This window comes from Thunnus albacares, chromosome 1 (assembly GCF_914725855.1).
Source record: "Thunnus albacares chromosome 1, fThuAlb1.1, whole genome shotgun sequence".
Classification (NCBI taxonomy): domain Eukaryota; kingdom Metazoa; phylum Chordata; class Actinopteri; order Scombriformes; family Scombridae; genus Thunnus; species Thunnus albacares.
Window position 1 is genome coordinate 1,378,461 of NC_058106.1, and position 24,050 is coordinate 1,402,510.

The window sequence follows — 24,050 nt, forward strand, 5'->3', positions numbered from 1 at the left end:
CTTCTTTCTTTCATGGAGATGAAGTATTCATGTCATAACATCCATTTGTAGCCGTTGGTCATCTTGTATGTTAGTTAACAGAACTTTATGGCTGCTGCTTAACCAGTCTGATATCATTAGCAACAATGACAAACTCTCCTGGTTGTTTCTCCAGTTTCTTCTCTCTCCAGCCTCCCTGGCAGTGTCCTGCTGCTGCTGCACTGCACACTCCAGATAATTTCTCCCATTAGCTTAACAGTCCTTAACAGTCCTTCCATGGATGTATAAAGAGTCCTTCAGGCTGCTACAACAAGCCATTGGCTAATGCAAGGAGCTGCTACTCTGCCTTACAGTGGAGAGAATTGAATTCTGGAAAATATCATTGGACCAACTCAATGTCAGTATTGCATTCAGGTTGTTGATTGGTAAGGGAGGACGTCCTCCCTTGGAGCGTCATTTTACGTGTCATGGCCAATCACAGATTAGTATGAAAAAAAATGAAATACATTAAGTCCAATGTAAGAGATCCTGCCCTGCGGAGGTCAGCAGGCACCCGTCCTCCTCTGTCCCCCACTCCACCTACACCAATTGCACCCCTTCCACCACTTGACACACTGCCCTTTCTCCTCCCGTCCTGCAGGTGTCGCTGTTGAAGCATTTTAAACAGAATTTCAGTAATGGATTTTTTCCAAAGAGAGAAAACATATTTTATAAATAATACTGAGATTTGTAATGGTTTATTTCAACCAAATATTCTTTTTTATATTTTGATTTCCCTTTTGCCTCTCAAAAAATAGAGGAGGATCAACCTCCTCAGCCTCCACTGTTCCACAAATAACTTGTTTATATTTTCTTATACATTAAAATGAGCAATTATTGTTCAATCAATCAATCAATTTTTATTTATATAGCGCCATATCACAACAGAAGTCATCTCAAGGCACTTTTCACATAGAGCAGGTCAAGACCGTACTCTTTAATATACAGAGACCCAACAATTCAACAATTCCCCCATGAGCAAGCACTTGGCGACAGCGGTAAGGAAAAACTCCCCTTTAACGGGTAGAAACCTTAAGCAGACCCCGGCTCTTGGTGGGCGGCCATCTGCTTTGACCGGTTGGGTTGAGAGAGAGAAAGAGAGAGGGAAAGGGGGAGGGGGGACAGGAGAGCAACAATCACAACAAGTATAAGCATCAATAGACAGGGAAGGATGCCATCAGGACTGTGAAGGACCGCAAAGGTTCGGCCCGGGACTCAGGTTTTCCTGTGAGATGAGAAAGCACAAAAAACTCCGGGGAAGAAGCAAAGTTAGTGACATGCATTGATGTTACATGAATGCATACAGATGGAGAGGAGGAGGAGGAGAGAGGAGCTCAGTGCATCATGGGAAGTCCCCCAGCAGTCTAGGCCTATAGCAGCATAACTAAGGGCTGATCCAACTATAAGCTTTATCAAAAAGGAAAGTTTTAAGCCTACTCTTAAACATAGAGAGGGTGTCTGCACCCCGGACTGAATCCGGTAGATGGTTCCATAGAAGAGGAGCCTGATAGCTGAAGGCTCTGCCTCCCATTCTACTTTTAAAGACTGTAGGGACCACCAGTAAGCCTGCATTCTGGGAGCGCAGTGTTCTAGTGGGATAATACGGTATTATGAGCTCTTCAAGATATGATGGTGCCTGACCATTAAGGGCTTTGTAAGTTAGGAGAAGGATTTTAAATTCTATTCTAGATTTTACAGGAAGCCAATGTAGTGAAGCTAAAATGGGAGAAATGTGGTCTCTTTTTCTAGTTTTAGTCAATACACGTGCAGCTGCATTCTGGACCAGCTGGAGAGTCTTTAGAGACTTGTTAGGGCAGCCTGATAATAAGGAATTGCAATAATCCAGCCTAGAAGTAACAAATGCGTGAACTAGTTTTTCTGCATCTTTTAGGGACAGGATGTGCCTGATTTTTGTGTTACATTTGCTGTAAGGGTCAAAATTGACCACATACATTTTCCCATGAAAAAAGGAGACAAGTCAATCTAATATCCAAAAATCAAGTCAACTCAGTTTTTATTTATATAGCACCAAATCACAACAAAAGTCATCTCAGGGCATTTTTCACATAGAGCAGGTGAAGACTGTAGTCTTTAATTTACAGAGACCCAACAATTTCCCCCATGAACAACCCCTTGGCAACAGCGGCAAGGAAAAACTTTAACAGGAAGAAACCTCAAGCAGAACTAGGCTCTAGGTGGGCGGCCATCTGCCTTGACCGATTGACAGAGAAAAGCAGAATAACAACAATAATAACAATAACAACAACAGTAATAATAAAGACATGACTAGTAATAATAATAGCAGCAATAGCCAGAGAAGATCCCAGGGCAGGGCACCAACAGGTCTGTGCCACCATCCCTGCACCATCCCTGCAAGGAAGGCCCACAGTTTGGATCCTGGAGTTTCTTGCAAGATGAGAAAGCACAAAAGATTCCGAGGAAGAAGCCAAGTTAGTAACATGAATTAATGGTACATCAATGCATACATTTTGGTAATCAAACAGCAAGACTTGAGGGTACCTTTGAGCATTCTGGGGCTTAGCTTGAGGAAATACTAACAAAATAAACCTTTCAACAAAGTTACCTGCATTAAGGTAGATTTTAGTGCTGTTCATGCAAGAGGTTTTGCTTTTCTCACGAAAGCTTAACACCTGCAGGCTTTATTTTATTATTTTGTTTATTTGTTATACATTATTTTGAAGAGGCATTTGTTTGTTTTTATCGAAGAGGCATTTTTTCATTATTATTGAAGAGGCATTTGTTAAAGGGACATCTTTCATTGTGCAGAAACTTAAGTGAGGTTGTTACTCCAAGTGAATATTTTTGTATTTTTTTTTTTTTTATGTTGTTGGGAGCTGGTTCTCAGGCTTCTCTCTGATCAGCTGTAGTCTCGAGAATCAGTACCACAACAGTCTTAATATTTGTGCCAATATGATATTTGATGTTTTAGCCGCCCTAGCAGCATTGCTCCAGGGATGGTAATGTCAGTCAGTACACCACTGTGGTTTAGACTGAAAACTATAATATGCAACTATTCTGCATTGAAATGTCTAAAAACAACCAGACCTATGTTATATTATTTTTAGTTGTGTACTTACATTATCCCAAATGTTTCCAACAATTTTCAAACATCTACCAAAGAGTATATACGCACAAGCGTTGTGTCAGCGTGGTTGTCTGCTACAATTGACTCTACCAGAGAATATACATTTACAAGATAATACATCTGTGTTGTGGTTGTTTGTCACAATGGTGTCTACCAAAGAGTATACCCATACAAAATAATATGTTGGTGTTGTGGTTGTTTGTCAGAAACTGTTATAAATTGACTTTTATCCAGTTTTAAGCCACATTTTTATGATAAACTTTTTAGATCTTGTTCATTTTTAACTATATCTTTTAACCAGATGAAGGATTTTAGTCATCGGACGTCTGGATCTTAAGTTATCAGAGAAACAAACTGGGCAAACGTCAGCAGCAGCTCGGCTAGCAGCCCCTCCTGGAAGTCCAGTGCTGGGCAGAATGCACTCTTGACCCCTGCTCTCTCCCAATGACATCTAGCACCATCATCCATTCAAAATTTTAATTTGTCCAATAATTTGGTTTATGACTAAATACCTGTAAAACTAATAACATTCCCATATGCCCCAGCTGTAGTTTAATCAAAAAACTAAGTGCATGATTACAATAAAATAAATGGTTACAGCCCCTCTGTCAAAACTTTTTTATTTATCAGTCTTGTGTCTGTCTTTGTTTGCCTAACTGTGCACCCACACCCCCACAAGTTTCATAAGCAACAAAAGCAGCTGGCATTCATTCATTTTCAATGAAAGCTGGCGATGAAGGGCTTCATATGCCTTGGCAGCAGTGAGCAGCGTGATACCAGTGCCATGAGTGACAAGTTGATGTTGAATTTAACTTTATGCAAATTAGCAGCGACACCGCTGAAGCAGCAATCAATTGCAGATCAGGATTTGATTTTCTTCCTACAGCAACCACTGTACTAAAGTTCCTAGCTAACATCTGTTCCATTCCATATTGACAGTGGAAGAGAAACTGATCACTGCAGTCTCCAGTTTCCTGGAGCTGTACGATTCATCATTGTTTTACCATGACATAAGCAAACAAAAAAAGAAATATGGAAGACAGTGTCAGAGATAGTAGAGATGTCTGGTAATTGATTCCTGCTATGCAGTGTAGGGAAGTAATTACACAAGCTAAAAACAAATACCAACCATGTCTCAATTAAGCTAGGTGAATCAGAAAGTACACATATTGCTTTTTATAAAAAATATACCATTTGAAATAAATAAATTAGCTTTTCCCCAATGGCTTAGTCTGAACTATTTCCAGTATCGGGTAACTGCGGTAATTGCGTATCAATTTATTAATCTTAAAAAATATTAAACTATTAATTATAGGTTATTTTTATTACTTACTTATGCTATTGTTGATTTTTCTTTCTGTTGCACCACCGGCCATGGTGCTTCAACGAAATCATGAGTTTTCTCAACCCTTTCATGGAGGAGAGAGCTACCAGCAGCAATATGCCTGCAAGGGCTGAGGGAGCTAACCAGGCAGGTAGCCAGGGCCAGGAAGGAGAGCAAGCAGGAGAAGCTGTTGCAACCACCAGCCAGGTTACCGCAAAACCCTTCAGTGAGGTAGAGGGTGAGGAGATGATTGTTCTCCTAGAGCCTTTTCCCCCAAATCCCAATACCCCAATACCCACACCATCTGCCTCCAAGGAGAGGCCCAGGGCCCGGAAGAGGGAAACTGATAGCACATTATGTAAAGCTTTGAAAATCTCTTTGCACCTGCTGGGTTTCTCTTTTATATCTCATCAGTGAGATTGATGATTATGTTCAGTAAGCGCAAATGTTCAGTACCAAAAGTATCAAAATTTTGGACACACTTTCCCATTCAAGCCACTAGGAAGTTGTAACCAGTGAGATGAGAACTGTCACAGGACTATCAACAACAAAAACAGATAATATGAGACCTAAAATTGACCTGGACCTGGCCCTTAGCCAGGAGGAGGAGATGTTTAACTTCACCATCAAGATTGTCAACAACCCTTCTTATCATCAAAAAAGAGGAAATTAATTTCTCCAAAAAATTGAGGGCAAACCTCATTGATAGATATCAAAAATGTAAATCCAGTGGTTTTCGGAAGCAAACTGGACCTGCTGATGAAGACTGAGATATAGCTGAAAAAGTTAGTAAGTCTTCAGTTAAGATGTTTTTTGTCACTCGTTTTTGTTGATAAACCTACAGATTTAACAAACTTCCAATAATGTCATCTGTAAACTTTATACACAGCATACATCATAGACATAGTATGACGTCATACTTAACAGTTAGCATCAAGCTGGACACAAAACTTTCACACATAGATTAGAAAAAATGAGTGCATGACAACTTCTGGAATATGCCTCTGGACTTCACTCTAAAAATGGGGAATTGTAATTCTGTATAAAAACATTTGAAGTAATTCAATGCAATATTTGTCATACCAACTGAATTAAAGCTCAGAACGAAAACTGATGCCCAAAAAACTAACACTAAAATACTGTATTATTCTGTATACTGCACTAATAGTTTCACAGCATGTTAGCCACAGTACAGACCCCCTGCTAGCCTGTACTTTATCCTTCTATATATGTTCTGTATTGCACAGTGTCTCAGTTATAAACTGCTCTGAGTGGGTCACTCTATTAGGACACATGGTTAAGAATTCTCAGTATTTTTCTGACACCAATGATTGATCTCAATGTTTATTTTAGTACCTATAAAGATTAATAACAAATTACACTATTTTAAAGCTATTTAATCTTTTTTATTCTGAAGGCCAGACACTCACTTAAGTGCATAGGAAAAAAACAAATATCCTATCTGGGCTCAACACTGGCTGAGTCAGTATTACATGACCTGGATCCTCATCAGGGGCAAAAAAAGCTTTGATCATGACATTCCTTATCAATTATATATATTGCTACCAGTCACCATAGGGATTTTCTTATCGTGTGTGTTCTAGGTACGTCTCCTGTGTGTGGCCACTCAGCATGGTGATCTGCAGAGTGTGTGTTATCTCCTAAAAGAAGCTCATATCACTGTGCCCCAGGAGCCATCTAACAGCAACCCAGCCATCCTGGCAGCGCACTATGGCCACACAAGCCTGGTCAAAGAGCTGCTGGATTCTATACCTGGTAGGAGGAAAAGAAACAGCTTCATATATATGCTGTGAGGGACAGGGCTTGCCTTATACTTTTCAATAGCACACAGTGCTGCTTGAAAGTTTGTGAACCCTTTAGAATTTTCTCTACTTCTATATAAATATGACTTAAAACATGAGCAGATTTGTCTTAAAAGGTCCTAAAACTAGATAACAGGGAACCCTATTAAACAAATGAGACTAAAAAATTAGACTTTTCAATTTATTTATTGAGGAAAATTATCCAATCTTATATATTCATGGGAGGCAAAAGCATGTGAACCCTTGCTTTCAGTAACTGGAGTTACCCCCTTTTGCAGCAATAACTTCAACTAAACATTTCCAGCAACTGTTAATCAGCCTGGAGGAATTTTAGCCCATTCCTCCCACAGAACAGTCTCAACTCAGGGATGTTGGTGGGCTTCTTTGCATGAACTGCCTGCTTCAGGTCCTTCCATAGCATTTCTATAGGATTAAGGTCAGGACTTTGACTCAGCCATCCCAAAACATTAACTTTCTTCTACTTTAACCATTCTTTGGTAGAGCAACTTGTGTGTTTAGGGTGGTTGTCTTACTGCATGACCCACTTTCTGTTGAGCTTCAATTCACAGACAGATACCTTAACATTTTCCTGTAGAATTTGCTGGTACATGTCAGAATTCATAGCTCCATCAAGGATTGCAAGCTGTCCTGGTTCAAAGGCAGCAAAGCAGGCTCAAACCATGATACTGCCACCACCATGTTTCACAGATGGGTTAAGGTTCTTTTGCTGGAATGCAGTGTTTGCTCATTGCCAAACATAACACTTGTCATTCAAGCTAAAGAGCTAGATTTTGGTCTCATCCATCCACAGAACATTTTTTCAATCACCTTCTGGCTTATCCATGTGGTCTTGAGCGAACCGTAGACGGCAGCAATGTTCTTTTTGGAGAGAAGTGGCTTTTTTCCTTGCAAGTCTGCCATGCACACCATTGATGTTCAATGTTCTTCTGATGGTGGACTCATGAACATTGACTGTAACCACTGCAAGAGAGGCCTTTAGTTTCATAGATGTCACCTTGTGGTCCCTTGTGGCCTTTGTAACCCATAATTAAAAGCCAGGAGAATTCACCACAGTTAAACCAATTTATTAACACAAACAACAATAACTACTAACAAAAACTGGTGAGGCGGCCAAAGCGAACAAAAAAAGAAGAGGAGACACCCAGACCAACCCACAAAGGGCCATAGGATCTGAGCTCTCCTCTCTAACCTAACCCTACATAAGAACTAAACCTAACAGAAATAAGAACTACCGGACTCACCAAACAAACCAAAAACTAACAGAGGCAAAGCTAAAACATAGCAAACAAACACAAGAACAAAACAGCTGCTGCCAAGGCTGGAAAATGGAGAAGAGAGAGAATGTGAGCCATATTCCTGCCCTCTTTATAGGTCCTCCCTCAATTACTAGATCAGGGCCACCTGAGAGAGAACACAACACATGGTCAATAGAATATCACAGATTATACATATCCCATCCAGGAGGGGGTGGTATGTAACATACGATCTGCCTGAAAGTCGACTGGTGGGGTCCAAACTATTTAGAAATGGGTTTGTAACCCTTTCCAGCCTTGTGAGTATCAGCAACTCTTCTTCTAAGGTCCTCAGAAATCTACTTTTTCGAGCCATGACACACTTCCACAAACCTGTGTTGTGAAGCTCAGACTTTGATAGTGAAGACCCAGATTTCTCTTCTTTAAATAAGGCAGGGCCTCCAAGCCTCACACTTGATTGTTATCCCATTGATTGAAGCACCTGACTCTAATTTCCCTCTCAAATGAATTGGTAATCCTAGAGGTTCACATACTTTTGCCAGGCACAAATATGTAACATTGGCTCATTTTCCTCAATAAATAAATGAACAAGTGTAAGGTTTTTGTCTCATTTGTTTAATTGATGTCTCTTTATCTAGTTTTAGGACTTGCACAGAAATCTGATCATGTTAATGTCATATTTATGTAGAAATAGAGCAAATTCTAAAGGGTTCACAAACTTTCAAGCAGCACTGTATATTTACTAACTTTTTTAATCAAAGGCCAGCTCATGTCCTGTACCTCTGACATGATGAATATGATACTGTTCATTTATGACATGGTATATTTCTGTGACTGCTATCAGAGTTAATGTTTTAAAACTCTACAATAATTTAAAAGGGAATTCAATTTTCTACATAGTCAAGTCAATTTACTGGTCATGCTTAGAACTGTGTTCAGCCAGTGCAAACGGTTTGCACTGGCTGAAACTCAAGCACACAATTCACACAGAAGGAAAGAGACAAGTAAACTACACACATAGAGGGAGAGAGAACAGAGGTGAGGCTGAGTCTCCTGGAGGATCCATATCCTCGATCTGAAATGACACACAGACAGCCAAGGTAGAGAGAAAAGTCAGGTCAAGTCAATTTTATTTGTATAACCCAATATCACAAATCACAAATTTGCCTTAGAGGGCTTTACAATCTGTAGAACAATACAACATCCTTTGTCCTTGGACCCATGATTCAAATAAGGAAAAACTCTAGCCTCTAAACCTGAAAAACTTTTGTGTACAGAATAGGCCAAGAAAGCAAAATAAGAGAAATACCTCATGGACAAGCAGGATGACAAAATTATAGATGGATTGGTAACATATAAGTTCCCAGCCCAGAGAAGCCTCAATGCTGAAAAGAGCTGAGAAAAGCATCTTCTTCATATTCAAGTTAAACTGCTGAACTGGAAAGTAGAATTTAAGCACACCATTTTAACAGAGATCAATAGCATTAATAGCAATAGCATTTAATGAATACAGAGTAAATCTGTGTATATTTGTTATTATAACCAGGTGCTCAAAATATGGTAGTAGATACATATTTAGCTTTGAAAGAATATAAACAGACAACTCCTGTATGATGTTTGACCTTATCTTAAACACTGAAAGAAAACATCATCGAGACAATATTCTCTCTGAATCTGTCTGAGTCTCATTCAGGGTCTCAACTCATGTCAGGTTGTCATGGAAAGTTGATTCATTAATCATTTAAATGGTTTCTCCCTGTTTGGAAATCTGCCAGATTTGTCGATGGACTAAATGAGTTTTCCTCTGACTAGTGTTGGGTCTCTGGCTCCCTCTCAGGTCCATGTCTGAGGAGAGACCTGCTTAACTGGATGCTGGCCACATCTTGCCAGCAGGGTCACCTGGATGTGGTTAGGCTGCTGGTCCAAGGCTACGATGCCGATGCCAAGAACTGTGCCATCCACTGCGATGAGTTTGCCGTCATCACCGGCCTGCCACTGTACGCTGCCGCACGAGCAGGTAGGGACACATGAAACATCATCAGCGTCATCTCTCAGAGTGGCAGATTGTGAATAGAAACTACTTTAAATTTTGTCTCAGCTGCTTCATTGATACAGCATCCCCAAATCAAAAATATAATTTCTACAGTGCCTTCAAAAAGTATTCACCCCTGTTGTTTTGTTTTTGCAAATTCTGATCTCATGCAGACAGTTTGCAAGGTGCGTACACATTAGTATTCAGTTGTTTTGATCTAGTGATGTTAAAGGGGACATATTATACTTTTTCTGGTTTCCTGCTTTATATGTATATATATATATACACTGTTCTGATGTCGGATGTTAATATGGTCAAAAACCATGCCATGCCAAAACATGAGGTTAACATATGTAGGAATGCTGCCTGCAAGTCAAAAGCCAGGGCTTCAACCTGCTCTTAACCCTTCCATTGCAATGTTTTTTTCCACCCGTTTTTTGTTTTTTTTTTGTCAAGTCTTAGTTGACTAAAGGTCTGGACATTTTAGTCTTATCTTAGTCAAAGAACTGGACCATGCGAAAAACTACCTCAGCCAAGCCCAGAGGCATCGAGTGGACTCTCTTCACTCAACTAGAAGATCTTGATTATGCCGATGACCTGACTATCCTCTCCACAAATCATACTCACCTGCAAAAGAAGACGGATAGGACTGACAGATTTGCCACATAGATGGATTTGAACATTAACATCTCCAAAATCCAAACGATGTGCATAAATTCAACACCACATGCACCAGTCACTGTGGATGGTAACTCTCTTGATTATGTAGAGGAGTTAACATATTCCTCAGTCTCCTCAGTAAGGACAATGCATGCAGCAAAGACATCAGCATAAGGCTTGGGAAAGCTCGCAGTGCATCTGCAAGCCTTCAAACCATCTGGAAGTCAAAGTAGTACAGCCTTACAACCGAGATCCAATCTAATGACAGCAATGTTAAATCAGTTCTGCTGTACAGCTCAGAATGCTGGTGAGTGGTTGAGAGTGACAAGAGAAAGATCAATACATTCCACAATGGATGTCTCTGAAAGATATGTCGCATCTTTTGGCCAGAAATGATCTCCAGTGAGGACCTGTACAAAAGCATCAACTGGCGCAATGTGGTGCTGGAAATTAAACATCAGCAGCTACAATGGCTCGGACACGTCCTCAGAATGGACCAGGACTGCATTCCTAAAGTAGCCTTGAGATGGACACCACTTGGAAAGAGGAAACAAAGGGATAGTTCACATTTTTTGAAGTGGGGTTACATGAGGTAGTTATCCATGGTCAGTGTATTTGGGTGCAACCTGAAGCTGCCCCAGAAAGAAACCACCTTCAGTGGTGCTGTGGGGGTTAAAAACACATACCACAGTCTTTTCTCAAACCTACCAACCACTGACCACAGCACCTGCGTAACATAAGATGGAAAATGAAACCCACCTGATAACAATAATAAAAATAAGATAAAATAAAGTGAAAATACAATATATAGAATGCGTACTTCAGTGGCGGTAGTTTGAGACTTAATAAGGGAAAACTCAAAGTATTTTGCCATATGTACACAATCTATAAATCAGCGCCTAGGTCTCTCATAAGCAACCAGAACCTCCCTTTTCCCAGCAGACACAGACTCACCACCGGTCTTGATTAACCGAAATAAGCCTCTTTCAGCTTACCCCAGAACATCTTCCCACAGGTTTAAACTCACTGTGGGTCTTATAAAATTAAGTGAAAATAGAATAAAGCCCTCTTGATAGTAAAAATAAGATAAAATAGATAGAGTGAAACTCAAATTACATACAGAATAATAATAAAAGAATAAAATATAATAAAAACATAGTTAAAACATAGAATACATAGAATGTATTAAATAAAGTAAAATACAGCATTTTAAAAGAAGTACAGTTGTGCATAAGAAGTACAGTAGTTCATAACTGAGCAAAAAGCTAGTTAAAGGCTAAAGTGAAGAGGTAAGTTTTTAGCTTTCTTACAGGCCCTGTTTACACCTGGTATTAACATCCGTCTTGGGTGATCAAGTGGACAGCTCTAAATACAGGTGTAAATGCACCCAAGACGCATTGAGGACGGATTGAGATCCGATCACTCAGACCACCTTCGGAGGTGGTCTGGGCCACATGTGGCCACATTCATTTAGTAGTGTAAACGCAATGCGTCCTGGGCAACATTGAAGGACCACCTACTCAGCTGATGTCCTCTATTTTCCGGCAGACTAGACACAGGACACTCCGTCCAAAGCTGTTCAACTTGTTTGATAACAGGATAAACAAATTATTTTGTTTTTCATGTGAATTAAAAACGTAATCCACCTCCCATTTTTTCCTGTTTTTTCTCGTTCCCCAAACTGGGTTCCCTCTTCAAATTGACAATTAGAATAGAAATTAAACCATTAATTTTTCACTTGTCTGTCTAAAAAATTATATATATTTCAGAGGCTAAACCTAGCTGGATAGTTTCCTCTGTCCTGTCAAATTGATAACGACAGTTTTTAGTTTTGTTGCACTGCTCGACATAATGAGCTCAGGGTTTATCAGGAGGACGACTGCTTTACTCCAAACCGTTTCACTGTATGAACCTGGACTGTGTGTGTAACAGCTGACCTACTGGATGTGTAGAAGAACACAGAACATTAATTAATATTAGATCCTGACCGATCCTGTACTTTGGCTATGTTTCTATGGTGGAAAAATGATGTTTTCGTCACCTTATTAATGTGGGACCTGAAGCTTAGATCTGAATCTAAGATAACGCCAAGACTTGTAACCTCAGATTTAATCCAGAGAGTCAATTTTCACAGATTAAACAGCATTTCTCTTTTTGTTTTCAGGTTGACTAGTAGGATTTCAGTTTTGTCCTCATTTAACTTTAAGAAATTATTGCTCGTCCATTTATTTTTTTCCATAAGATGGATAGTAATGAAGTTTATAGCTGCAGCATCATTTGGTTCTGTGGAGATGTACAGTTGTGTGTCATCTGCATATATATAGTGAGAATAATAACGGACTAAGGCAGCTCCCTTGTGGAACCTCAAAGCAGTTGTCATATTTGTCAGACACATGATCTCCAAGGCTCACATAAAACTTTGATGTATGTTTTGAACCAGTTTAACACACAGTCAGAAAGACCAACCCACTTTTCCAGATGATTGATTAGGATATCATGATCAATCGTATCAAACGCAGCACTTAGGTTTAAGAGGAAAAGAACTGAGACCTTATTTTCATCAGAGTTTAATATGAAGTCGCTGCTTATTTTAGTAAGAGCATTTTCAGTGCTGTGGTATGTTCTAAAGCCTGATTGAAATTCCTCCAGGATATTGTTTTCTTTAAGAAAAGAGTTTATTTGCACTGAAACTATCCTTTCAAATATTTTACTAATGAAAGGAAGGTTGGATATCGGCCTATAACTGGTCAGTGCATTCCCATCTAGGATGGGTTTCTTCAGTACAGGTTTTACAGCAGCTGTTTTAAAGGCATCTTTGACGAGATGTATTTATAATGTTTAGGACATGACTTGAAACGCTGTCGAACACCCACTTAAATAATGTAGTAGGTACAGGGTCAATACGTGAGGTGGAGGAGTTGTAATCAGTGAAAGTCTTGCAAAGCTCAGTTAATGTAATACAGGTGAATTTTCCCATGGTTACATCATTTTTACAGGATTTGCTGAGATCATCTGTGTTTACAAGATAATATATGTTGTTTTTGTTATTGAAAAACTATGCGAGTTCTTCACATTTTGATGCAGAGAACTGCCGGGTGATGGGGGCAGTGTTGAGTGACCACTAATTCCCTTGTCTCCTAACTCCCTGGATCTTCTGTATCACTTCCCCTCTTGCACAATGGCCTTCGCCACCATGCGCATCCTTAATCAAGGTGTGTTGCATAGAGGTTGGAGTCAGGTAATGACCAACAGGACCTCACCAGAGGCATGTGTGGGGACCTTCTTGAGTCTTAATTTCCCCCCTTTTTAACCAAACACTTTTTTTTTTACAAATGCTGGCTGCCTCTTGAGGTTGGATGAGAGAGGATAAGTCAGATGTTGGGCTCTGTTCTTCTGCCAAATCAAACTCAGCTTCAACCAGTTCTTTGTGCATGTCTGGGCGTGGCTTCAGGAATGACTATTTTTGTGCCTCACAGTCATGGGGCGTGCCATCTGTGGCCCACACCATTCATGATGCCGAATTTGTTTTGAGGTATCGTTTGGCTTGATGCTATAGTAGGCTAGTGGCTGTTTGCCAGTAGGCGTGTCTTGTATTAATACTGCATTTGCATATCCTGACCTTTCTGCCACATAGAAGTGAGAAGGTTTACTGTAATTGGGATTGCCTAATGCCGGTACTAATTGTAATTCCCCTTTAATGGCTTTAAATGCGCTGTTGGCTTCGTCTATCTCCTGCAACTGTGATAAACTATTTATTTGCCCTGTTGCTTTAATCATTGCCCTGAGGGGTGCTGTTTTCAATACATAGTCACACATCCACTGTCTACTATACCCTGCAATGCTCAAAAAGGAAAACATTTGTGTTACTGTTTGTGGTTTGGGTGCTTTAATTATTACTTCAATTTGTTGGGGAGCAATATATCTATCTTCACCAATTAGTCTTCTGCCAAGATATTCTGCATCTTGACAACAAAAGCTATAATTTGTTGTTGCTTACTTTGTGACCTCCTTCTGCTAATGCTTTTAGCACTGCTATTGAGTCTTTTTCACACTGTTCTCTTGATGAGCTACAGATTAGCAAACACATATTGTATCAGTGTGTGCTTTCAATGCTTAGGTGCTGCAAATCTTGAAGCAACATTCTGTTAAATATGGAAAATGGACTCTCACAACAACCCTGTGGCATCCTAGTGTAGGTATACTGCTCACCATAATATGTGAATGCAAACAGATATTGAAAATCTGGATGTAAAGGCACACTAAAAATGCTGAACATAAATCAATCACACTGTACAATTCAGTGTCTAATGGAACGTTTGATAGCAGAGTATGTACATCAGGTATCACTAGGGTTTCTACATCTACCATAGCGTACATCATGCACCAACCTGTAATCATTTGAATGGGGTTTCTTTATTGGAAAGATTGGAGAATTGCATAGGCTTTGGGTTTTAATCAACACTCCAGCCTGCAACAAACCTTCTATTGTATGTTTTATCCCTGCCATTGCCTGTAGTGTAGGAGAGTATTGTCTTTTATATGGTAGCTTAGCCCCTGGTTTCAATTTGATTTCTACTGGTTGTGCTGACTTTTATTCTGACCACAAACAGTCCAATATTAGCTGCAATAAATTCACCTATTTTGCACTGAATGCCATCTGCATGGCTGGTTTGTCATCCACTATCATTCTTTCAGCTGATCTCCTGTTTTGTTCTATATCCTCATGATCTGTTTGTCTACTGAGATGTGGATGTTAGGGTTCACTCTGGGGGACCATGTTTGCTCCTGCTACGCTTACCCAGTTGATGTGATTCAAATACTTATTCAATTATCAAAGTCACATGGTGTGGAGTTTTTGACTTGAAACCATCGTGTGAGGTGTTCTGGCAGTTACAGCAGCAGCTGCTCTTTGTGGCCCCACATAGATGTCTTCTGCAACCAAATGAACTTGGCGTTTGTTCAAGAGCTCATCCCAACATTTTTCATAGTCTTTGTCTGATTGATCACTGTCAAATTTCAAAGTACAGTGAAGAGGTAATATTGGGTCTATGGGTTTGTTCAGTTGTGTTTGTACCAACAGTTTCCAGGGGTTGGTAGGACAGTCTCTTTGCTTGTGTCCCATTTGGTGACATCCCCAGCACAGGTTGTCATTAGGCATCCCTGGGCCTCATTGTGTTTTGCAGTTGGTTGAGTGGTGGTCGACCATATTAAGCAGTCTCTCCAGCCCCCTCTCTCATCAATGGTCTTCCTCACCCTTGCTGTGGTCTGTAATTACCCCCTGGTTGGTAGACATGCACATGTATTGGCAGGAGCTGTGAGGCTTGAATGTCTGTTTGTTGACTGTAGGCTGGTCCTTCCACCTGTGGGGGTGCTGTTGTTACCACAGGTGCTTACACCAGAGCTTGTGTGTTTCCTTTATCTGTCTTTTGTTTAGTCAGTTCTTCTAACTTCTTCTTTTTGACCTGTTCTTAATCCTACTTTCTTTTTCTTTCTTTTTCACTGTCTGTTGATATATGATGCCCTCATGCACAAACCATCCCAACACTTCTTTCTCTTTCTGCCTTTTTCCTACTCTCTTGTCGCATGTATCAGTGGCTTTGTGATATTTCATGCTTGTTTCTACCTCTTCACAACAGGCAATGTTAAATGTGCCATTTAGAGGCGCTCAGCTTGTAATCTATACAACACTTCAGCAATTTTGACATTTATTAACCTATAATTTATCTCTATTAAGACAGGAACTTGATTATATTCTATGAGAGCATATATCTAATTCTGAAAATGGGTTTACATAAACTTTACAATTAAAATAAATATGTCAGACCATCTTTATAAGTTAATCCTCACAAAATAATATTTAAGGATTGCAGAACTTTTCTTAATTATCTATTTCAACTTTTTAAACAGACAAACAATAAAACAATTAAATACAGATATAATGTAATAAGAAATCGATTAGTTACTGCACTCTGCACCACCTACATATCTATTTATCATAGTTGGGGTCACAGGTGAAATAATTGGTCATGATTCTTAAGCCATGAAAATTACTTAAGGAATATATTATTAATAAGCACATAACCGCTATCCTACCTATAACACATTTGGCTGGAGAGTCAAAAAACTTTGAAGCCATTTTTCTTAGTGTCATTGTTAGCACAGTCACTGCGGTACGTCGCCACAGAAAAGATCAGTCATTAATCAGTCATTAATAACCAGGTGATTTAATCCTTAAAGTTTTGGTTTAGAGCAACCTAGCTAAATGAACAGAGAAGAGAGAGAAAAAACTCTGCTGCTTGTAGCAGTGCCTGTGTCTGTGGGTGGGAAGAGGAGGAGAAAAGAAAAAGGAAAAAAAAAACTCAGCTCCTCCATGTGTTCACCGCAGAGTGCTGGGGCACACACACACAAGAAAACAGTCTGCTGTGAGCACCTCTTCACTTTTATTAAAAAAAAAGAGTCGTATTGTATAAAATCAAATCCACTGATATTCATTAAATTTCTTTTTTTTCTTATTGAATTGTTGATTCAAGCCATCCTGCCCTTTCCTTCTCCTCTTTCTTCTTTCACACACACTACACATACCAACTCTCACTTCTGTCTATTTCAGAACATACTGTATCACTATAGTCCTCTGTCACCTACAACAGCCACAGTAATTTCATTGACTGTGAAAAAAGTAAGAACAATTTTGAATGGCGCCTTTGAATAATATGGGTCAAATTTAGCTCAGAACACCCAAAGAGTGTGTTTCAGCTGTGCAAATGATCAGGCTAAAAGAACACAGAATTCACAGTGTTTCAATATTGTGGGTCAGATTTGACTCTGAACAGTGTGCAAAGGCCAAACCGCATTCCGGGATTACCACTCTGTCTGTAATTGTTTGCTATCATAATCATGTTAAAGTCCAAGTTTGTTAGGCTGAAGAAATACTGTATGAAGTTCAGTATTGGTGTTTGTACATACAGTCGTATGTGTCACAATCACCCCATATTCATCACCCTAATCGTTATTTTTAATTAATTCACAGTATCTCTAGGGAGTTTATTTTAGTGGAAGGCCGAATCTGTATCTGCCCTTCCTCCCTGGACTTTTCTTCTCTACCTCTGTCTAATGAGAAGCAAAAGTTGCTTACATAACATAAGAGTAAAAAATATCCAATACACTTTTTTGCTTACAACATTTGTTTTAATTTTGTCTTTGTTGCCAATTAACCTTTGGCATTGCCAGTGGCAGCCCTCAAAGATTTGTTCTTCAAACTTTATCTTCATTCTTTAGACTAGTAATGTGTCATTATGTCACTCACTTGAAAGTATCCTCTATATCATTTAATGTCCATAATATCATAAACACCACTCAACCAAAAATATCCTACTCCTAATTTTGCCCATACTCTCTCCCATATACCCTTGCCTTGCACTCCTTGGTTCTGATCTGATTTATAAGCTAAGAGAAGCACCTTAAAATCGGATCTGGCTTGAATTGGGAGTCAGTGAAGGGAGATTAGGATTGGAGTAATATGGTCAAATTTTCTAGTTCTAGTTAGTATTCTGGCAGCAGCATTTTGCACAAGTTGTTATTATTATTATTATTATTATTATTATTATTTATTTATTTTTAAATACTGCAGCTAGGTAGACCAAAGAGTAAGACATTATAGTAATCTAGTCTTGAAGAAACAAAAGCATGTCTTAGAATTTCAGTATCCATCATACTAAGTAGGGAGCAGATTTTTGAGATATTGCGAAGATGAAAAAATGCAATCTCAGCGATTTCCCTAATGTGAACATCGAATGAGAGAGCTAAGTCAAAAATAACACCAAGGTTTTTAACTGTGGAGCTCTGGGTAATTAGATTAGAGTAAGGTCTGCAAGAAGAGGGAGTTGGATTTTTAGGCCAACAACTAGCATCTCAGTTTTATTGGCAATTTGTAATGGTGACAAGGCATAATTCAAGATTTGCAATTTGTGAACAATCATTTGGTCTAATTGGTATGTAAATCTGAGTATCATCCGAGTAACAGTAAAATTTGATATTGAATGAAATTTGATTCGTAGCTGCAGAAAATTTCACCAAGAGATAGCATGTAGACAGAAAAAAGCAAAGGCCCCAGCACAGAGCTCTGCAGTACACCAAAGTTAACTTTATTAGTATTCAGATATAGTATTTTTAAGTGAGACACAGTGAGTTCTGTCAGATAGATAGAAAGTTAGCCACGAAAGTGCAGAGCCACAGATGCCAACATAGCTCGCTAGGCGATTTAAAAGAATATTATGATCGACGGTATCAAATGCCGCACTGAAATCAAGTAAGATAAGAACAGAAGAGGAGTCCAAATTTGAGACAAGGAGTAGGTCTTCAGCAGGCTCGCTGTTGAAGGGTTTTAAAACCCACTTCCACTCCCCGCTAATTTGTTTGGGATGGCACTTTATACAGCAGACCCTCCACATGAACGTGCAAATGGAGTGGAAGTGGGCAGGGAGAGGGTGTAAGGGCTACTTTGGCTCTTAGGTTAGCAAATAGGTGCTGACAGAAACAAACCAAAATACTTCAGGGATGAGGGTTATCATTCATTGTACGTCAGACAGGCTAAGAACGGTCTTATTGATGTTTGGCAATCAATCAGCAGAGGAGATGACAGCTTGTGACCATGACAGTGTGCATTTAATAAGGTCTTTGTATAAAAGTCACTTAACTCTGTGTATAGTCCAACTGATCTTACAGACGTTTGTAAAATGCCTTCTCACCTTTTATTATAGCAACATACAGAAGAGTGTTACTCCAATCATTTTACAGCTGAGCAGTGGTGAAAAAAAGGCACCTTTACAATAAAATGTGTTAAATGCATGTTTCCTGTTGCATCTTCACATTTACCAACATCAAGCTACTAATTTAATGTGACATCATTCCTACACTGGCTGCGATTATAGCAATGAAGAGATTTGCTTTTTTGTTCATTGGTTTTAGTTTTGGAGTTCTGTGGCATAGAGATATAAACTACAGTACGAGCCATGGCTACACAGATGCTTGTTAATAAGATTCATTCATTGCTGGATTTAAAGTGATAAAAAAACAGCCATGTCCTATAACACATCAATTAAACCAACAAACAGACCCACTGCTGCGTTTGCACTAGAACATTGCACCCTCAGAAAAATTTAAATGAAGGTGTAAAGCTGTGATACTGCACTTCTAATGACAAAATCCACTTAGAAATGACTAGGTAAAATCTGTATGTGTGAACAAACAGTAAATCACAATACTCTGGAGGGTTGAATACTTCCTGAATGTTCAATGTATGCTGCTGACAGTTTATGTTGTCTGCTTACAGGAGTTGAGCTGGATTTACACTTGGTACAAAGGTTACAGCAGTCCTACTGTTCTGATTTTAAGTAGAGCGTCAGATTTTATTTGTAGATATCACCATTACAACACCCACAGAGGTAACGTATGAGAGCAGGCTGTATTGTTCTTTACTTTTATTCCCCACAGTAACTTCTTCATTTACTTTGTGACACAGTGATGTTATTGTCATGAAATCACCCATATACTGTATGTTCCTACACTGTGATAGAGAATGGTGATTGGGAGATGTGTTTGTTAGATGTCTGTTACTGAAAAGCAGGAGATTACAGAGTCTCTCTTCTGCCTCATGTTGTATTCACCATCAGTAATCTCCACTGGCATCAGAAAGTTGAAGGAGAAAACACAAGTGGCCCGGGCTGACCAATCAAAGTTCAGTCACAGACAGCTACAGCACAACATACAGCAACTATGTGTGTCGGCTCTGTAACCATGCTGTAACCTCTGAATTCACACCTTGAGACTTTGAGAAGAACTGTAAGACAATAGCACACTGTAGAAAAGTGCAAAGCCGTGTATTTGCGGAAGTGCTGTAACAATAGTGGTTCCAGGTCACCTCTGGTACCGTAATACAGCTTGAGTCAATAGTGTGTTTTGTGTTGCAGGTAATGAGGAGATAGCTGGCTTCCTGATGCAGAACGGTGCAGGCTTTTCCTCATACACCCTGATGGACCATCCAGCCTTCAGCAAACACCTTCTCAGACTCAAACTACAGGAAACCTCCAATGCAGAGGGAGTGGAGGTGTGTGTTCTGGAAACAAAATGAAGGACCATGTGTTTCTGAACCAATACATGTGAATCAGCTGGGGGAGAGCACCATTTGTAATCAGGATTTATGTTTAACATTGTTTCTTCTTCTTGCTTTTAACCCCAACAATGAACTCTGACAGAGGGTTAGGGTTATCACGTTGTTATGCTTGTAATATTTATTTAAAAAAAATCACAAACAGGAGTGCAAAGTCCATTTTCATGATCGACTGCAGCTGATCAGTAATACTTATCAAATCTTGTATTGAACATTTCTTATGAGTGAGGTTGTACACTGTGTACACTGCAACCATCTAATATCTAATATTCTGAGTTTTTACAGATTTGTACATACAAATGTACCTCTAAAAAGTCATTTTACAAGTTTCCAACAAGTTTATATTTCTAAACACTAAAATGTCCATATATGAGCTGTCATGACCCACCTATGATAATATGCACTTTTATATTATTAATTAAAATAATATTATTATTGGCACTAGTTGAAAATGCAATGTTTTCAAATAATAAAGTCAATTCATTCCATTAATTCATTTAAAAAAGCTTCATTCTTTGAAATAGTGGTACTATCATATATGAATTCACTGAACATGTGTGGAAAATCTGAGCTTCTGGCTACATTTAATGGAAAATAAATTTAATGGATTAAATTAAATTTAATGGATCTTTACTTACTTTACTTACTTTGACATGAAGCTAAGCATCACACTGTATTATAATTAAGGCCAAAATATGTTTTGTTAGAGGGAGTCCTGGGTGAATCTATGTTGTTCTCTGCCTCTTCCATAATATCATGCACTGTGTGTTTGCAGGCTGTCAGTGTGTGTTGGGGCGGTCTGCAGCTGCCCTGGTTAGAACTGGACTGGTTCATGGATGTCTCCTCACGTATCACCCACTTGGATCTATCATCCAACAGCCTGGCTGCTCTGCCCTCTGTGGTGCCCTGGGGTCTCATCTGCCTTCAGGTTTTAGATCTTTCCAACAACCTGCTGAAAGTGCTGCCAGCTGCTCACAACTCACAGGAGGTCATCTGCTCCAGGTACATGTCAGGAGGTTGTCTGGCCTACAATCTCTCAAGACTAAACTTCAGGCTTTGACAAATATATTTCCACAGTAGTATTGCCCAGTTCATACTGAGTGTTTAAAGAAATACAGCACATTTTCTCTTACCCACAGTCAGACCAGAATCAACATCAAATTCAGCTGTGTGTTTATTTTACAGATAGTTCTGGGGAGTTTTTCCAGGTAGCCTGCTTTAGAACAAAAACTGACTGGTAATAGAGAGAAACTGGTAGCTTCCATCAAAAATGACAGTGCTGAAAAATAACATGTAGTCAAGTAGTGTACTTAAGTACAATTCTAATGTACTTTACTTGAATGTTTTTATTTTATTTTACATTTCAGAGGACAATATTGTACTTTTTACTCCACTACATTCATCTGACAGCTGTGGCTACTAGTTATTTAGATAAAGATTGAAAAATATATGTATATTGAGCATAGATTAAATAATGTCTTATACAGTAGATAAAACTGCAGTATATAAAGTCATTAAAATTAGCTCTAATTCCACTAGCTTCAACATTAACATTAAGGCATCACTAAAATGCAGTTAAGTATTAAGTACATTTTTCTAATTATTCGTATGTACTTTTACTTAAGACTTTCATTTGTAATGGAATATTCTTACATTGTATTATTGCTACAGGCAGACAGCATTGCAGAGATGCTGAATCCATTTGTTATTCGTCAAGAAATGGCTCTAATTCATATGCTAACTGCTTCTAAAACCACAACAACACAGATTAATTTAAGTATTGCCTCATCTAAAGACTCTTACCTTGACACAAGTATAGTTGTAGGGCACACACTGAATCCGTGACTTGGTCCTGAGTGCTTTTTGTATGAAAATATTATGTGCACAAATAGCAGCTTGTCTCATTCAGAGGAAACTGGTACTTTGGGATATGATGTGGACTCTCAGCCTCCCTCTCTCCTGCGCTTCAGGTTACAGCAGGTAAATCTCTGTCAGAACCAGCTCACCAGTCTGCCACCTGCACTTCTCCACCTGACCAGCATCCAGAGACTTTCTGCTGCCAAGAACCAGCTCACAGCCTTATTTGACATCCCTATCAGTATGTCCCAACTCCACTTATATGTAAATGTATTTATATATAATGCATATTTGTGTGATTTTAGTTCTAATGGCATGATAAAGAAAATATTTACAGATAATTTTGAATGAGGTGGCATCATGTTGGAAAGGACTATGGAAACCCTCCCCACTCCCCAAATACACAAACACACACACACTTTTAATTTTAGCATCAATGAACAGTACAACTGGTGCACTCAACGTTAACATACTCTACCATGAAACCCAAGTGGAGGGACAGCCAGGCATTTTAAAGGGAAACTTTGGTATTTTTCAACATGGACCCTGTTTTCCCATCTTTTTGTGTCCAGTAGTGAGTAAGAGTGCAGCCACAAAACAGGCTGCAATGTAATTGTTTGGGGCAATAGCGCCCCATCAATGTACATCCAAAATGCCCCAACAATGTTTGTCCACTAAAAGTGCTTGTTTTTGCCACTGAAAACGTCAGATTGTTATTATAAGTGTCTGACAACATTATGGAAAGGACCCTACAGAGAAATAACACGTTTTTTCTTTACCTTTCGCTTGATCCAGTTTGATTGTTATCGTGTCTAATCAAGTCTCGCACAAGGAGAAGTCTTGCTCTGAAATCTTGCGTTGAGAGTTGAGTTGTTGTAGAAAATAGCTCAATATTCTGCCATGACAGAGATGGAAAGAGGAATGCCAGAAGGAGTTTGTTGTGTTGGAGTACAGACAGTGTAGCTTAGTGTTATCTAAAGGATTTTCAAAGTGAGACTTGGTCAGACACAATAACAAACAGACCAAGTCAAGTGAAAGGTAAAGAAAAACGTTTTATTTCTCTGTATGATCTTTTTCATAATGTTGTCAGACACTTATAATAACAGTTGGAGCCTGTCAGTGGTAAAAACAATCATTTTTACTGGACAGACATTGTTAGGGCACTATTGCCCCAAAGGATTACATCGCAGTCTGTTTTCCAGCTGAAGAGCTCTCGCTCAATACTGGACCCATTTCAAAAATTGTTGTCCCCATTCGTCACTTAGACACAAATAGAAGGGAAACAGAGTCCAGGTTGAAAAATACTAATAAGTTTCCCTTTAAAGCCATCAGCAAGTACGTGAGTCACATAACCTGGCATGACTGGTGGAATACAATTTTGAAATGAAGGTGAGGTGAGTTCCAGTTGAGGATTTGCCTCCTTCATAGTCTGACTGAATGCAGAACATCTAAGGCTCTTGAAAGTCCCCACACTTCTGTGTCCTGCTTCTAGAGAACACTGATTACCACATTTTACAGAAAACAAGGGTGTTCTTGTAAAATTCACAGGGAACACAAAAATGTGGTTAAGTATAAAAAGATACTTCACAACACATTGACAATGTATTCTAAAGCCTCCTCCAAGTGTGGCAGAGACACATCTTTCTTTGCTTTGGATTTTGATGAAACAGCTGGCAGCCTTCAGTATACCAGTATCCATAGCCTATCTTTGTGCTGCTAGCAGACAGTCTTCAATAATTCCTATAGTTGAGAAAAAAATGCATCATATTCAGAGAGTTTGTGCTAAGGTGG

The 24,050-nt window shown here is 39.1% G+C and overlaps 1 protein-coding gene across 3 annotated transcripts in view; it reads left to right on the forward strand.

Annotated features, from left to right (window-relative positions):
- lrrk1 (leucine-rich repeat kinase 1) overlaps positions 1–24,050 on the forward strand; it is a 164,577-nt gene that overhangs the window by 35,558 nt on the left and 104,969 nt on the right. For all 3 annotated transcript variants that reach the window (XM_044345163.1, XM_044343906.1, XM_044344439.1), the window contains 5 exons: positions 6,053–6,224; positions 9,383–9,562; positions 20,203–20,339; positions 21,178–21,404; positions 22,373–22,500. In XM_044345163.1, coding sequence (XP_044201098.1) covers positions 6,053–6,224; positions 9,383–9,562; positions 20,203–20,339; positions 21,178–21,404; positions 22,373–22,500 — 844 coding nt within the window. The remainder of the gene's footprint in view (positions 1–6,052; positions 6,225–9,382; positions 9,563–20,202; positions 20,340–21,177; positions 21,405–22,372; positions 22,501–24,050) is intronic.